We start from the raw sequence: 18,177 nt of genomic DNA, 5'->3' as shown, positions 1-18,177 counted from the left end.
CAGGGAAAGGAGGAACCTGACCCATCAGCAAATAAGCCTGAACTACCGTCTGACTAATCCATCTAGATATGGTCACAGGAGACGCAGCCAATCCTTTACGAGATCCTCTGGTAAGGAAAAAAAGAGCATCTGATTTTCTGAACGACTCAGTAGCTGCCAGGTAAACTCGAATTGCTCGCACCACATCCAAAGAATGCAATGCAATTTCCTTGGAATTCTTGGGCTTAGGACAAAGTGAAGGCAGCACAATATCTTCATCCAAATGAAAATCAGAAACCACCTTAGGAAGAAAAGACTAATTAGGTCGGAGTACCACTTTATCTCTGTGGACCACCAGATAGGGTGAGCAGCAGGACAATGCCGCCAACTCAGATACTCTGCGGGCAGAAGTAATAGCCACTAAAAAGGCAATCTTCTGAGACAAGGTAAGCAGAGGAATCTCCCTAATGTTCCCAAACTGATGTTTTTGAAGTACCAAATTCAGATCCCACGGAGGTAGCGGGGATCGCCTCGGGGGAGCCATGTGGCAAACCTTCTGAATAAAAGTGCGTAGCTAAAGGGCGTTGGAAAAACACAGGCAAGTGTCCAAAGACATTGAATCTTTGTTCCATTTGACGAGAATCTCCTTTTGTAAGAGTCTAATGTGGAACTGAGCAAACGGAAGCACCTCGAAGGTTGACACCATCAGACCCAAGGCCCGCATGCAAGTCCGCAGAGAGGACCAATTGTTTGCCAACAGCAAACAATTCACCCCCTGCAACTTCTGCAGCTTGTCTGGAGGAAGAAAGACCCTCGCCAAGGCGGAATACAGAGTAAGGCCCAGATAATCCAATCTTAATGCTGGTATCAGGGCAGATTTTTTTAAATTGATGTTCAAACCGAACTCTTGCAGAGTCCGTACCATGATCGTCAAGTCGCCCGACAGGGCTGAACAAGAGTCTGCTCTTAATAGATCATCTAGGTATCCCAGCACTGAAATCCCCTGTTGGCGCAGTAGTGCCAACACTGGAGCCAGCACCTTGGTAAAGACCCTAAGGGTAACGCCAAAAATTGATAATGCTCCTCTCCTACAGCGAAGCAAAGAAAACGCTGGTGTCCAGCGTAGATAGGGATGTGTAGATATGTGTCCTTGATATCTATAGAGGCCAAAAAAATCCCTTTGGTGTAGAGACGCCACTACCATTCGAATGGACTCCATTCAAAACTTCTGTACCCGTACAAAGTGGTTCAGAGCCTTGAGGTCTAAAATTGGACGTACTTTGCCTTCCTTTCTGGGCATAGTAAAAAGGTTTGAATAAAAACCTTGAAAGTGTTCCCGAGTGGGAACCGTCACAATCACCCCTCGTGAAAGTAGGTCTTTTGCCGCCTCTCATAGGTCCCTTAGCCGGTCTAGAGATAGGTGCAGATTGGACGGGAAGAAGCTTTCCGACGGTTGAGACCGGAATTTGATCTTGTAACCTGAACGGATCAGTTCGTGGACCCATTTGTCCTGAATCAAGGAAGTTCATGGTTCCAGAAAGAATCAAAGCCGTCCCTCCACCCAAGAAACAGGTGAGGGTGTCCCTTCATGCAGACGAAGATTTGTCCGCAGATCCAGACTGGTCAGATTCTTGCTTACCCAACGATGTCTTCTTGGAGCCCCCAGAAGACCAGAATGGCTTTGCTCCTTTCTCCTGCGACCCTGATGTACAAAAGGGCCACCTGTGAGCAGTGAAAGAGGCTCCCCATCTAGTACGTGGCGCCTTGCTCTTGGATGATTGTGGAAGAAGAGTACTCTTCCCATCCGTAAGGCCTTTTATCAGCTCATCCAAGGAGGATCCAAACAACCTGTCACGCGTAAAGGGAAGGTCAGAAAGAGCCTTTTTGGAAGCCTGGTCCGCAGACCAGCTCTTTAACCACACCATGCGTCTAATAGCAAACCCCACTGCAGACACTCTGGCCACCAGGGGAGCCGCATCCAGCGACGCATTACAAATATACAGCAGGGCTTGACCCATCTGGTCCATTAACTCAATCAGACCTGGAGAGAGCTGCTCCATTTCCAAGTCACCTTTTAGCAACTTCACCCATTCTGTAATGGTCTGACACCAATGTGATCACAAAGACCGGTTTTAGTATGGAGTCTGCTAACACATGTAAATAGCGGGACAGAGACTCAATCAGTCTATCAACAGGATCAGTAAAAGCCGGGAATTCTTCCACCGGAACTACCGTTGTTCAGTCTGGAAACTGAATGATCCACCTTAGGTGGTACAGTCCACCTAGTGGAAACCGCATCCGCGAAGGGGTAACGCCATTTAAAGGGCTTGGGCACCACCAACATCTGTTTGGTGCATCCCCACTGTTCATTGACAATGTTGTCAAAAAGATCTGGACAAGGAAACACCTTACCCGACTTCTGGGATTTGCGGGTGCCAAAAGACACTCCCAGACGCTGTAGACTCATCTGCCATTTTTAATGTTTCCCGCACTGATACTATAAAGGCTTCCATCAGCGCGCTTTCCCACGCAGCGGCTGACGAGGACATGTCCTCCTCACCATCAGAATGTGATGACACAGATCCACCAAGGTGGGGTGTGTCCGCAGCGGCCATATCTGGCTCAGAATCTGAGGATACCACAGAGGAAGGTGAAGAGAAAGGGCACTTTCAGCTAGCAGCACTTTTTAAAAACAAAATCCACTTTTGACACCAGGCTTTCCATAACTGCTGTAAAAGCAGACAGAGAGTTTCACAGCCACACTGAGGGGGTCTGTAGGTGAAATTTTGTCCTGGGACTCCATTAGCATTGAAAAGAAAAAAATGCAGTGTCACTTTAAAAAAGTCACAAAAACGCAATTCACACCACTGCACCAGTGGTACTACAAGTCCCAGCCTAACACAGCCTGCAGCAGTGTGAATGAGGAATGCCTACAGGGACCCCAAAAACATTACCACCAAACCGGTCTGGAAGCTTCAGGACGTTCCTTGCTGAAGATAGAAACGATCTGGCACAGAAAATGAAAAGCACCTGGGTCATGCCTAGAGCCTTTAGTGTCTCCCCTTGCTGTCCAGTGACTACAAGAAAATGGCCGCCCCATGCATTCCTATGGGGAACTAACAAAACACGGCCGCCCATGCATAGTAATGAGAAAACATTTTTACAGCAAGGCATAGCAGAAGTCTACAGCAAAATGGTGCCCCCCCTGACGCGCCATACGGTCTCCAGGATCCCCATGGGGTTCATCAGACCAGAGGCATCGGAGGGTCCTCAGAAGGAGACCCCACAAGAACAGACGCCCCCCCTCCACAAAACCGCCCCAGCAGCCGCAATATAACGGCCCCCCATGAGGTATGAACCTGCTACAGAGGCAGGGGAAAACAGCTAAGGGGGGCCTGGTGTGCCAGGGGAACCGAGGGATACCCAAGGGTCTGACTATTCCATGGAGGGGGCCCACGTCCACCCCAGACCGCCAGGGAATTGGGAGGACACTTACTCACCATACCACGGTATAAGGCGGGTGCCACACTGAAAAGACCACCTCCAACCCAGAGTGGGGGTGCTGACAGCCAGGGGGTACGCTGCAACTCAGAGCAACCCAGGTCATCCGCATCTCCATCCATCGGGGCTCTAGCGTGGCGAGGCCTAGTGCTGGACTATAACCTGCTCACACTCGCCGGCCAGGCTGGGAGACCTTAAGGATATAGAATATCCAGTGTGAAAACCCAGCCGGCTGTTGCTTGTAGTTCTCCAGGAACTCTAACTAAAAGATATTAATCAGAAAAAAGGTTCCCAAAAATAGACAGCTAAGACTGAAGTTCCAGCCGGGAACTTTGTCCTACTCCTAAACTAGGCAGAAACAAACTGAGGGCTATAGCAGAGTGTGTGAGGTTATGCCTGCAGGGACAGCCCCATAGGCATGGTAAACCTTTTTCCTGCCTAGTGTCCTACTCCTGTAAGGGGGCAGTATAACCCAATGGTCAAGAAGATATGAAGCTGCATCTGTCAATGAACGATAGATATGTATTAGGGGGTGTAGCGCTGATCAGAAGGATGAAACAATAAAGTTTCCATATAAAGTAATAGATATCCGCGTGACAGTATTAGATCACACTGACAGTCCTGGAAATGCAACAAGAGGTGCAATAGATCCTCCACCAAGAAAGATCTTCAAAATGCCTTTACCGGACCAATAGACCAAAAGGTCATAGGAAGCAGATGGTAAGGAGTTGAAAACCAACAATCTGAAACACCAATTTCTTCACTTCCTGCATATCATCTCAAGCCACTTATCAGCCTTAGTGATCTCTCAAGATATAAACAAAATTCCCTCTCATAGTGCAGTATTTTCAAAAACATTTATTATAAAATAGGAGAGCAGCTTACATTTCAGCAGAGTGGTAGCAGCGTATCTGTATAGTAACGATAGAGAAATGTACATTTTTTTTTCTATACCAACCTGCAAAACATTGCACCTGCAATCAGTGGATCACAGGTGCAATGCCAGGCTCTTGTAGACTCTTCTCCCAGCTCTCTGCTTGTGCTGAGGCATAGACTTTCAGCTATAGAGCTGGAGGAACTGTCAATGCACTATGAGCGTGGGGGTTACTGCACTCCTGTTTTATTGAGAACTACAAGCTGATCTGCCATGATAGCTGCCAGGGCTTGTAGTTCATTTATTCACAGATCCCTGCACAGTCGTGTCAATTTTTAAAGTGGCAACATCTGCATGGGAGAAGAACCCCAGCACGCTGTCACTGGGAGACACATCTGTACCATAGTACATTTTTCACTTTAAATGCAACATGAAACATGGTTCAAAAGGTGGAGTTAAACCAGAATCTCCCCTGCCTTAAAAAAATCTTTAAATACTAAGTTTTATTTTTTTCCCAACAGAAAAGGTTTAACACAGTGGAGGTTACAAATTTTGAGTAGCTCATTGATTTCAATTTCATCACACTTTCAATGCAGTTCAGGAGAATGATAGAAAAATACAGTTGTTGCTGCCATCTTCTGGACTATTATGTGAATGATTTTCTCACCATGCTAACGTTTGTCCTCAATAAGGATGAAGGAGTTCATCCTACTGCATTATAACTTATGCTTGTTGTTGCACTCTGTTGCAACTTGCTAATCTTTTATGTTGGTTGATTTTTAAGGTGCTGGCTTTTCTTTATCATGTCTTATCTACTGGCTCACTGCTCGGATTTAGACTATGTAGACTGGATGGTAGGGCCAAGTCATATTTTCAGTTTTCAGTTCAGTTATTCTAGTTATTAACAGACAGTCCCAATACCCCAGAAACTGTGATTTCAGAGTCAAACATTCAGGACTATAATTATCATGAATAAAGGGATGCTCAGGACTGCCAAATTTGAAGAATTTTCTGTTCTTTATTCAATTTAGTGTCAGAAGGGGTAAACATCCCCTCTCCTGTTGGACCCTTTCTTAGTGTATTCACCCATTAGCAGTCTCCTATATTCCCTGGAATAGCTCTCACCTTAGGATTAAAAGCAACTTGACATCTTTAAAGTCCGGAACTTGAGGATTTTTTTGATTATTTCAATGCTTGGATCATAAAGTCTTGGAGTAAGCCATCCTTTTGCCAGGCAATCCATCCATCTATTCTAGAGAAACTCATGTGAAAGGATATTGATCTCTCTGAATATGGATTTTATGCAGAAGTTAATCATTTACATGTATCTGCAATGCTTTATCAAACTAAGGCTAGGAGACTGCCTTAAACTTACAGTCAGTGTTACATTATGTATATAGGAAATGGCTTGCATAGAAAAAGGGAAGTGTCGCTGGTTTGGCTTAACCACAGCTATTTGTTATAGTGATCTACCGATATCCTTTTTTATTGCCGATACCGATATTTTCATACATTGAAAAACATTTTTTTTACAGGTACTCTTGTGGAGGGATCTGGGGGCCAAACCACTCCTCTGCACTTAAAATCATTCAAAACGCCAAGTTTGGCTGTTTTGAATGCTGTCATTTTTTTAAATCTGGCGCCGAGTACCCGGAAGTGATGTCATGACATCACTTCCGGGTTTTTACATGGAGACCTGATCAGAGCCAAATGCGCCTTTTGATTGGGTCTTCTCTTCGGCGGCTGGTTTCCCAGGTCTCCCGGTAGGACGGGAGACCCTGACGAGCCACGGAAGGTGGCGGAGGGGGGCGTCCCCTCCCGCTCCTTGTAATGACAGCCTAGCAGCTTCTCAGCCGCATCGGTTGTCATTATAAGACAGCCGACTGTCGGCTATGGACGCCGGTACCGGGGTGATGCCTCTAGCTGCAGGCATCACTCCGGTACAAGCACTTTCCCGAAATATCGGCAATATCGGTAACTTCAGGGGCCGATTCCGATATATCGGGAAAAATGCATATCGGCCCCCGATATATTGGCTTTGCCGATAATCAGTCAATCCCTAATTTGTAATATCATTAGGAACAAGAACACAATAAGTTTAGAAGAACATTTATGGAAAGGGTTTAGATGCAGAATTATAAAATGAGGGTGAATGTTTGGGAGTTAACAAACACACTCCACTGTGTTGAATGTGTCCTTATTTAGTACTATCATATGCTTAAGGAACACCCTTATGTCTTATCACATCCTGTATTGTACCTTTTGTCTTTTACCCTATAATAGAGGAAACGTGGAAATAAAAGTTTGAGTGTTGTACCAAGCTTGATTGTAATCTGTCTGCGTATCGCACTCCCAGTGCGGTCTCTGAGAATGCTGAATTTAGGTAAGAGGTAAACTAGAATTTGTATATGGTAAAATAAGGTAGAGACAAGAGGGGTATTGAAACGAGACTCTTACACCATGGATTGCACATTTAATCTCCCAATGTTCAGGGATTTAATTAACTTTCTTAGAGGATCAAAGAATTTGGTCAGTATTATTTGATGTGAACTGATGTGGTGGCAGTGGAGGAGACCAACTTTGACAACAGTAATGCTAAGGAAAAGAGAAAGGGAGTGGCTGCTTTTCCTAACCACTTAAGGATCGGAAAGATTTGCCCCCTTAATGACCAGCTAATTTTTGCGATGTGGCACTGCATTACTTTAACAGACTATTGCATGGTCGTGCAACACTCTACCCAAATAAAATTGATGTCCTTTTTTCCCACAAATAGAGCTTTCTTTTGGTGGTATTTGATCACATTTGGGGTTTTTATTTTTTGCGCTATAAACAAAAAAAGAAGAGTGACAATTTTGAAAAAAAAAAACAAAATATTTTTTACTTTCTGCTATAAAACATTCCCAATAAAAAAATAATAAAAAAATCCACTTTTTCATAATTTTAGGCCAATATGTAATTCTGCTACATATTTTTGGTAAGAAAAAAATCCCAGTAAGTGTTTATACAAACTAAGGGATAGATTTGTCATTTTTATTTATTTTTATAGTAGTAATGTTGGCGATCAGCGATTTTTAGCGGGACTGCGACTTTGCGGCGGACAGTGTGGCCAGAGGCTCTAATAGGATTCAAAAAAGGGTGGGCTCGGGGCACAGAGCACTGCGCCCTGAGCCCACCCAGTTGTGTGACAATAGCGAATGAATATTCGCTACTGTCAAACTGATTCTCCTCCCGGCCAATTAGGAAGCGGGTCCTGAGAACTGTTTCCCGATTGGACGAAAGGATAAGGCATCCTATTGACCAAGGAGGGAGTAGACGGCCGCCGAGGGGGGAAGCCGTTTGTCAGTCCCACGGAGCAAGGTAAGTAAACTGGCAGGGGGGGGGGGGGATATGGTGGTGCGGGCTTGAGTGATGGGGGGAGTTCGTCTGACGCCCCCCCCCCCCACCCCGGATTAATAGAACACCAGCCGCCACTGATTAGTGCTAAAAATATGCACTGTTACTGTACTGACACTGGCAGGGAAGGGGTTAGCACCAGGGGCGGTTAAGAGGTTAAATGTGTGCCTAGGGGATGCTTTCTAACTGTGTGGGGGTTGTAATCACTGGATGAACAGAGACCTGTGTTCCTATAAAAATGTACAGCAGGTAATTTTTATTATAAGGATTACATATGAGTAATACTGGAACCCTTTTAAGTGGGTATTGAAGGTGTGAAAAGCTTATCATTTTAATGAGGTCACTTCTCCTGAATTGTAAAAGGGGGTAGGTCTGACTATGTTTCCAACTCCTTGACTATTATAGTTATTATGGGTGGACAGTTTAGGTTATAAAATGAGGCTGGTGTTTACTTATCTTTATCAAGTAGGCAATGTGTTTCTTTGCTATGGGCAGTGAGGTGTATCTAAGACCTACTGTATAGCATAAGGGTGTGTGAGGTGAAGGATTTCACTTTTGGTAACATTTACAGTATGTGACCTGACACTTTGGCTTTATTGTTGAAATATGTTTTGTATTTTTGGGATGTCTCCTGCAGGTTGTGAAGAGAAAATTAGTACATAATTTGCAACAGTGCAACCCTTTTTTGACCTATCATTATGGCATGTAGAGGTGTGCGATTGACTAAAGAGATCTTGATAATGGCTCTATAGCTATGTTAAATAATAGTGGAGAAAGTGGACACATTTGTGTTCCTTTCATCATTTGGATTGGTTGTTCATAATGTAGATTCTAGCTCAGGGCGAACAATATGTATTTTAAATAAATTTAAAACTATGGCCCCAGAAACCCATAACGTGACACAGCCTAGTGATATGACTGTTATGCCCCCTTTAGGGTGTGTTTTAGCATATTCAAGACAGAGGATCTACCTTTTTACAAATCCAAATTCAGGTGCAGCAATTAAATTTGGGAGATCAGCAGCCAGACATGAGACTAATGCCCCGTACACACGTACCGATTGTCGGCCGTAAATATTCGGCCGACGACCGATCGGCCGATTGTAGGCTTGTTAGTATGATGCTTCCGACAGCCAACAGCGCATTTTCGGCCGAACAGAATCTGTCGTGCAAGCATTAAAATTTTTGTTGGCCAACACCAGAACGGCCGATTGTTCGCCAGTCAGTACAGAATTCGGCCGACAATCAGCAGATTTGCAAGACTGGGCATGCTCAGAAAAGAAAAAAACACACGGAAAGTTAACCATCACATGACATCACTTCTGCAGTCGGCTGTTGTTGGCCGACAAAATTCATGTGCAGTCTTTTGCAGTTTTCAACAGACACGACAGCCCTGGACAAAAGACGGCCGACCGTTCGGCCAACGATCAGTACGTGTGTACGGGGCTTCATTTTCAAGAGGATCTTAGCATCCGAGTTCAAGAGTGAAATAGGTTCATATGACGCTGAGGATATAGGGTCCTTTTTTTTTTTGGTGAAGTTTAAAGTGATTCTAAATCCGTCAAGATTTTTATGTTAATGCATTAAGGTAAAAAAAAAAAGAACTTTGTGTAACAAGATCTCCCCTTTATACTAAGCCGAATCTGATCGTGATCCGGCAGCTCTCTTCCCCTGCTCACAGGACAGATTAATAGCAACAGGCACCATTGCCTCCCGCTGTTATCAATCACATTCTGTGAAGTCAATGTGGACAGGATCGAGAAGAGCAGAGTCTGTAGACACAGAAAGTGTGGCTCAGGATCAAGCCTGCATGATTGCCCCCATAGAAAGCGGCTTTCTATAGGGGCACTCGCAGAAGAGAAGGGGCCAGGGGCGCCAGCGGGTGACCCCAGATAAAGAGGATCGGCGCTACTCTGTGCAAAATCATTGCACAGAGCAGGTAAGTATGACATTTTCATTTTTTTAATAAAAAAGTAATGTAAGCTTTACAATTACTTTAATGTAGGCTTCTGAGCCTACGGGCAGGTATGGACCACTCATCCACATGGTGTTGTGTAATGTGGTAAGAGTTGTTATAGTCACATTATAAAAGTCAGTGGGAAGACCATTTGATCCAGGAGCTTTGTTATTGGCCGTTTGATTAGAGTTGATGATTTTGCCAGGTGTTGTTTTGAGGTTTAGAACCCCTAGTTTGCATTGGAGTAAGGTAGGTAAAGTAATATTGGATAGGAAATCATCCTGTTGAGGGTCTAGTTGGTCCTGGAATATAGAGAGCTATAGTAATTTCTCAAGATGTTGAGGTTAGTTGGTGCATATGACTGAGTCTTCCTTTAATTTAGATATATGGGTAAGATATTGACTTTGCTTTTGCAGGGTTACTGTCACCTGATCACTAGAAGAGACCTCCACCCCCCACAATGGTTCATTGGCGCTCCTTTCCCCTGGGGACCCTGGGCCTGTGGCAAAAAATCAGAACTCCCCCACCCCCCCACCGGGGTGATGGAGGAACATCCATCCTCCTCTTTGATGAATGAAGCCATAAGCAAAAAAAGTTTTTAGAACAGTCTTTCCCTTAGGGCCTGTTCACACTACATGCAGTGCTTTGTTTTCTGCATCAAAAACATATGGAAAGTAGGTTTTATGGGTTTCAATGGCATAGTTCACACCAGTGCAGTGGGTTTCAGTTACAGGAAAAAAAAAAAAAAGTACAACATGCTGCTTTTTTCCTGCACATAACTGTACTGGAATGTGGTAAAAAGCATTAACAATGCATCCGGAAACGCATCAAAAACACGCATTCAGAAAAGCATCCGGAACAGATCTGGGGGACGTTTTTGTGGTGTGAACAGGCACTGAATGTTACAGCCAGGGAAGCAGCTGATCATCCACGATCTGTGGTTGATAAGCTGCCTTGAAGGGCAGAGGAGACATCTAATAATAAATTTAATCCCTATAAAGAGCACCTGCCAAGTCGTTACCACAAGGGGGCTTGTTCACCCCCCCCCCCCCCCCCCCCGTGATAGCAATAAAGGCAACTAGAAAAAAAAAAAAAAGGTTAAAAATGAAAATAAATGTTTTGCCGTGAATGTCACAGCCCAAGCAATAAATTTGAATGCCATAATTCATGGTTAACTTTAAACTGACAACCTGTAAAGACTTTTTAAAGTGTCACCTATGGACAGTTTTAGGTACCGTAGTTTGGCGTTATTTCACGGATGTGCACAATTTTAACCACTTCAGCTCCATGACCTTTTACCCACTATATGACCAGGCCATTTATGTGCTATTTAGCACTGTGCTACTTTAACTGGTTATTGCGTGGTCATGCAACAATTTACCCAAACTAAATTTTAGCATATTTTTTTACACAAATGTGGAGCTTTTCTTTTGGTGGTATTTGAATTACCAGTTGGTGGGGTTTTTTTTTTTTTTTTTTTTTTTTGCAAAATAGAGATGAAAAAGCCTAAAAATGTTGGAAAAAAAAATATTTGTTTAGGGCTCTTTCACACGGCCGCTCCGTGTGAGAGCCCCGCTGCGGTCCTTTTTTTTTTTTCCACGGAGCGGATGACATTTCTGTCATCCGCTCCGTATGCCCGCATATCATCCCATCCGTTTGCGGATGATATGCGGACATAATGTAAGTCTATGGGGGTTTGCGGATGTCAGCGGATGTCAGTGGATGACACCGCTGACATCCGATTTTCCTTCCTTTCCCTTTTTTTGAACGGAACAAAAATAGGGTTTTGTTCAGTTCCAAAAAACGGAACAGAACTGACAGGAAGAAAATCGGATGTCAGTGGGTGGTATTCCCATAGACTTACATTATGTCCGCAAAAAAATAGGATGATTTGTGGACATACGGAGCGCCCGTGTGAAAGGGCCCTTACTCTCTGCTATAAACACATACAATAGAACATTTTTTTTTTTTACACTACAGTGGACAGTCTTAAGGTAGTTAAATCTTGAAATGTTTGATGTCCATTTACGTCACACATCAGGTGTTCTATTTTTATCAAAAAGTGGGTATTCTGTGTGCACTAATATCTATTTAAGTGTATTTTTACCGCGTGTGATAAACAGCTGCGCAAATATTGTTAGAGATAAACAAATTGCAACAGGCACCATTTTGTTCTTCAGGGCCTTGGCTTTCAAAAAATATATAATGTTTAGGGGTTCTGTGGGTAATGCAGTCAAATGTATATGTGACAGTTGTATCTGCCAAAGAATTAAAAAATCTGTTCAGCCAGTCTTTAGAACCAGCACAGCCAGGTGTGTAACTTTACTTAATTCTACTGTATGTATAAATGCATTTACTATGAATTGATTTTGTGGGGACTTTGTACACTTTAATTCACTTGTCACTTTATTTGGTTATTGAACTGGTTAGACATTTTTATTTAGAGTGCGGTCAATTTTATTTTATTTTTCTTCTACTGTAGTTAGCGCAAACACTTGCCCATGTTTGACTGTACAATACAGGAGCAGCATCACACTGCAATCTCCACTACTCTAAGCATGTTCACAGTGTTCGAGTGACCGCACAATGCAAAACAGTAGTCTCGAATGGCTCAGAATTCTGACACCTCCTCTCCCTGTTAGTGCGGAGAACTACAGGGAAATCAAACACATGTTTAAGTACTTCTAGAAATTGTATTTGAAATCATTTTAATTATTTAATGAATAAAATGTTATCCTGTTGGTGCTTTCCTTTAAAGCGGAGTTCCGGGCACAAAATAGACCTTTTTTTTGTGCCCATCCGCTTTGTCTCCTTCACCTGAAAAGGAATTGGATAGTTAGGTATATTTTTTTTGTTTACTCACATTGTAATTGAAGATCGAAGATACTCACCTATTCTTCACTTCCTCCCTCTGCGCCGCGGCTCCGCCGTCACTTCCTGGCTTGCAATGATTCCTGGGAGCTGAACGTCATCGCTCCCAGGAATCAATGCGACGGCACCGGCCCGCACGACACTTCCGGAGTGACGCCGCATTCCCTGCTAAACAGCTTCTGGGCATGCCCAGAAGCTGTGGAGGAATGCGGCGCCGCACCGGAAGTGACGAGAGGGGCATGTGCAGGCGCATTCTGGGAGAACAAGACACGGAAGAGGACGCAGAAGAGGACCGCGCCGGCTTCAGCTGCCCACAACAGAGATGGCAACGCTGGAGAAGAAATTTTATAAGTGAGTATTTCTTCTTGCAGGTAAGTGCGAACCGGGACAGATCAGAGGCTAGCCATTGTGGAATGTACTAGCCCTGACTGTCCCGGGGGTATGTTCACTGAAAAAAAGTTTTCGTGCCCGGAACTCCGCTTTAAATCAGAACGGTTTGGGGCAGTGTGAATTAATGTGTTTTTCACACAAACAGGTGCATTTGAATTTTTCCTAGAGCTGCTGGACAGTCACTACAGCACTAGGCAGGCCAGTACTACAGTCCGTAAACCACTTGAGTATGATGAAAACGATACAGTTGTAGTATAAGAAAAGAAAATTGTGTTTTAACAAAAAGACAGACAAGGTGAGCACATGTAGCTTGAAATCATATATAAATATTATTTACATAATCCACATTAAAAAAAGACGAGAAATGATGAGAAACAATTACTTTCATAAGACAGGTTTGTATTCAAATCTAGATCAAACTCCATGATTGTATTGTACATTTTGTTTTTAATCCATGATTTAATGCCTTTTTGCTCATTTAGGAAGCAATAAGCAATTCCTGTGAACGGCGGACAAAATAAATACAAAAAGGTTAGCAAAACATGATCATAAATAGTAAAAAAGATGCTCCTGATCCTAAGCGTCATAAAAATTACATCCAATATGTCATGGTGACAATGACAAAATTCATTACTAGAAGAACATTTAAGACATGTTACAAAGTCAACTTTTAGTGTGCAGTTCCAACAGTCTTTCACACGAGTTTTCATAGCAGTTCAATGATCAAAGCAGTAAAACCCTAGTCACTGTAGACTCGCCCCTAACTTTTTATGATGCAGTATTTTCTTTAAAAAAAATAATTTTACATATTTATATATTATACGATTCCCACATGATTTCAGAAGTCAACCAATGAAAGTGCAAAATCAAGTATCCATAATCTGAAACATTGCCATCATGACCCAGAACGTATATCTGGAGGTCGAAGCTGACGCTCCCCTTCAGCCAGGAAGATTTGCATAGCTCTGTGAAGCATGTGCACTCCCAGACGCCGTCGGCGGGTAAGTGTCCAGTTCTGTGCTTGTCCATAATAGACTCCCTTTTTTTGGTTGGTCAACATTTTTAAACCTAAAATAAATACAAAAATCATAAAGATTACGCCATTTAAAGTGACACTAAAAACTATACCATTCTCCAAAAATAATCCATACACATCCACTACTTAATGACCGTCATCTATTTGTCATGAATTGGTTTTACTGTGTTTTTCTGCCTCCTTGTAACATCTTGTGTGAGCTCCAAAACCTTTCCTTTTCCCCCTACACTTCTGTTTGTTTCGAACTAGCAGTGCACGGTAGTTCCAGTCATGTGCACTGCTCTTTCCACACTACAAATCCTATTAACCACAGTCAATTGTCAATTTTGGCAGCAAGCGAGATTTCTGCATCTCTACATACAACGGGGCCACGGAGAACAAATGTAAACATCCCCTCTCAGGAAGTCAGATCACTGCTGCAAAAAAAAAAAAAAAAAATCAAATAAAAAATCAAATACATAGATAAAAAAAAAAAAAAAAAAAAAGAATTTGAAGATTTGGAGGAGACACAGAGCAATAGGTGCTTGGCGTCAGAAATACATATTTTAACAGTATTTCTTTTTTTTTTAACCACTTCAATTTCAATACGGGCACTTTTACCTCTCTCGGCCCAGGCCAATATTTTCAGCTTTCAGCACTGTTGCACTTTGAATGACAACTGCGCGATCATGCAACACTGCACCCAAATGACACAACAACACAACTAGAGCTTTCTGTTGGTGGTATTTAATCACCACGGTTTTTTAATTTTTGCTAAATAAAAGAAAAAAGACTGACAATTTAGAAAAAATTAGTTTTATTTGTTTCTGTTATATTTTGCAAATAAATATTCTTTCTTCATAAATTTAGTTCAAAGTGCTGAATTTCTTTGATGAAAATAACCCAAATCAATGTAGATTAGTCTGTATAAAAGTTAGAGTCCACAAACTATGGGACATATCTGAAAATTGATCAATCCTAATGTACTGACGATCTCATTTCTTCTTGAGGCCCAAAAATGCCTGGACAGTACAAATACCCTCTAAATGACCCGTTTTGGAAAGTATACAATCTAAGGTCTTAAGTAAGAGGTATGGCAAGTTTTTTGAAGTTGTACTTTGTCAAATTTATTTCTTCATTTTTCTAAAAAGGAATTTATTATATATATATATATATATATATATATATATATATATATATATATATATATATATATAAACATCCATATACACACACACACATAGTGGATAAAAAAAAAGTCTACAATCCCCTAGTGCAGTGTTTTTCAACCACTGTGCCGCGGCACACTAGTGTGTCGTGAGATATTGCCTGGTGTGCCGTGGGAAAAATTCCAATTTCATTCGAAGCTTTGGCAGTTCGCAGAACCGCCTTACTGACCATCTATCATCCGCTCGTGTCCTGTGGCTGCGACGCTGCTCTCTCTGCCTCTGTCCTGTGGCTGCGGCGCTCTCTCTCTGCAGGGAGCACTGGTTGCTAGGCTAGAGGCCGCTTAGCATCTAGCAACCAGTGACGTCACCCCTTCTGAGCCTCTTCTCCTCCAGGCCGCTGCCCTGCCGCCTCCCAGTCCCCGCCTTTTACAATTTGGCTCCGCCTCCACCCACTTTCAGCACGCACTGCACTGTCTGCAGGTGCGCAGCGTGGGACTCACTGTCACAGAACCTGAAGAAGAAGGCGTCAGACAGCACGTCATGGTGGTGACAGGCAGCCTGGGCAACATTATCAGGTAGGAGGACATTGTGGTGTGGTGCTGGGTCTTCAGGATTGAGGATGGCTCTACATTGTTGCCTGCCCTGATGTTGGAAATTGATGATGAATTTACTGTACAGCAGGAGACATTGTTTTTTATTTATGGAATTTTTAGTAAAACATTTTCATGATATGTGTGTGTTAATTCAATTTTGGAGGTTATTGGGGATCAGATATTTGGGGGCACCTTTACTATAAAGGGGTTTCCACTCTAATAGGCCCCCGGCACATGCCCGTGAGTCACATGATCCCTTCTGGGAGCAAGATGTAGAGATTACATCTTTGTCTCCTCAACCTGGGAACAAGTTGCCTTACAAAGAGGGGGGGGGGGGCTTCATTTTGAAAGGTACCCTCGCAGTGTTAAAAGGGATGTGGCCTGGTATGATTCAGAAGAAGGGGGTATGCTGCCACCCCATGCTCTCTGCGCAGCCTCCCCCTTGGAAGGCACCTTGTCCCCACCACCACGCATTCATAAGTAATTATAAAATAATTTCTTTGTGTTTGATTCCTACTCAAGGAGAATTACTTTATATATAGTCAATATAGGCACAGAGTTAATTTTTTTAACATTTTCTAATGGTGGTGTGCCTCGTGATTTTTTTCATGAAAAGTGTGCCTTTGCACAAAAAAGGTTGAAAAACACTGCCCTAGTGGATATAAAAAGTCTGCACACCCCTGTTAAAATGTCAAGTTTCTGTGATGTAAAAAAAATTAGACAAAGATAAATCTTTTCAGAACTTTTTCCACCTTTAATGTGACCTATAAACTGTACAACTGTTGAACAACAAACTGAAATCTTTTAGGTGGAAGGAACAAAAAAAAAAAACTAAAATAATATGGTTGCATAAGTGTGCATACCCTTAACCTAATACTTTGTTGAAGTACCTTTTAATTTTATTACAGCACTCAGTCATTTGGGTATGAGTCTATCAGCATGGCACATCTTGACTTGGCAATATTTGCCCACTCTTCTTTGCAAAAACACTCCAAATCTGTCAGATTGCAGAGGCATCTCCTGTGCACAGCTCTCTTCAGATCACAAATCAGATTCAGCTCTGGGTTCTGGGTGGGACATTCCAATACTTGAATCTTCTTCTGTTGAAGCCATTCCTTTGTTGATTTGGATGTATGCTTTGGGTCGTTGTCATGCTGAAAGAAAGTTTCACTTCATGTTCAGCTTTCTAGCAGAAGCCTGAAGGTTTTGTGCCAATATTGACTGGTATTTTGAAGTGTTCATAATTCCCTCTACCTTGACTAAGTCCTTTGGTCCAGCTGAAGAAAAACAGCCCCAATACATGATGCTGCCTCCACCATGCTTCATTGTGGGTATTGTGTTCTTTTGGTGATGTGCGGTGTTGTTTTTGCGCCAAACATATCTTTTGGAATTATGGCCAAAAAGTTCAACCTTGGTTTCATAAGACCATACCACATTTTTCCACATGCTTTTGGGAGACTTCAGATGTGTTTTTTGCAAAATGAAGCCAGGCTTGGATGTTTTTCTTCATAACAAAAGGCTTCCGTCTTGCCACTCTACCCCATAGCCCAGACATATGAAGGATAGGGGAGATTGTGTGGCATGTACCACACAGCCAGTACTTGCCAGATATTCCTGCAGCTCCTTTAATGTTGCTTCTAGTCTTTTCATTAATTTTGGAGGAACGTCCAGTTCTTGGTAATGTCACTGTTGTGCCATATTTTCTTCACTTGATGAGGACTGTCTTCACTGTGTTCCATGGTATATCGAATACCTAGGAAATTATTTTGTACCTTTCTCCTGACTGATACCTTTTAACAATGAGATCCCTCTGATGCTTTACACACACACACACACACACACACACACACACACACACAGTATCTCACAAAAGTGAGTACACCCGCTCATTTTTGTAAATATTTTATTATACATCTTTTCATGTGACAACTTCTCATTGGCGTCTTAATGAATCTCTTTCACTGATTCCCACTGGTTTTTGTTTACGTTTTTTCAACTTAAAGCGGAGTCCCACCCAAAAGTGTAACTTCTGCTCATTTGCTTCATGCCCCCCTCCGGTGGCACCTTTAGGGGGAGGGGGGGGGGGGGACAGGTACCTGTTTTTGACAGGTACCCTTCCCCACCTCGGGGAGACAGGGCAGCGGCGCCGTCCATCGGAGGGTCTGTCCTCCTTCTTCCCCTGCCACCGAGCCTATGAAAATGCGCAGCCCGCTTCGCTCATGCGCAGTAGGGAACCGGCCTTGAAGCTGAAAGGCTTCATTGCCAGCTACCCTTAGCAAGAATGGCGGCGGCAGCCCTTTTTTAAAGGGGTGAATGTATCTCCGTTGGTTCGCTTATTAAAAGTGATATTAATCTCCAAAGATCAACACTTCTTACCCAACTGCGCATGCCGGAGATGCATCTACTCCTTTTCCCCCCCAGTGTAAAACGTCTACG

The 18,177-nt window shown here is 43.0% G+C and overlaps 1 protein-coding gene across 1 annotated transcript in view; it reads right to left on the bottom strand.

The window, feature by feature from the left end:
• Positions 1-13,541: 13,541 nt before the first annotated feature.
• Positions 13,542-18,177, bottom strand: part of LOC309544813 (uncharacterized protein) — a 39,810-nt gene continuing 35,174 nt past the window's right edge. The window contains exon 9 of the mRNA XM_082243792.1: positions 13,542-14,032. Within this exon, the coding sequence (XP_082099918.1) occupies positions 13,860-14,032 (173 nt within the window). The 3' untranslated portion in view covers positions 13,542-13,859. The remainder of the gene's footprint in view (positions 14,033-18,177) is intronic.

The sequence above is a fragment of the Pelophylax lessonae genome (genome assembly GCF_965119305.1).
Source record: "Pelophylax lessonae genome assembly, chromosome: 1".
Classification (NCBI taxonomy): Eukaryota; Metazoa; Chordata; class Amphibia; order Anura; family Ranidae; genus Pelophylax; species Pelophylax lessonae.
Note: the sequence above shows the minus strand (reverse complement) of the source record. Positions and strands in the feature narration are given on the sequence as shown.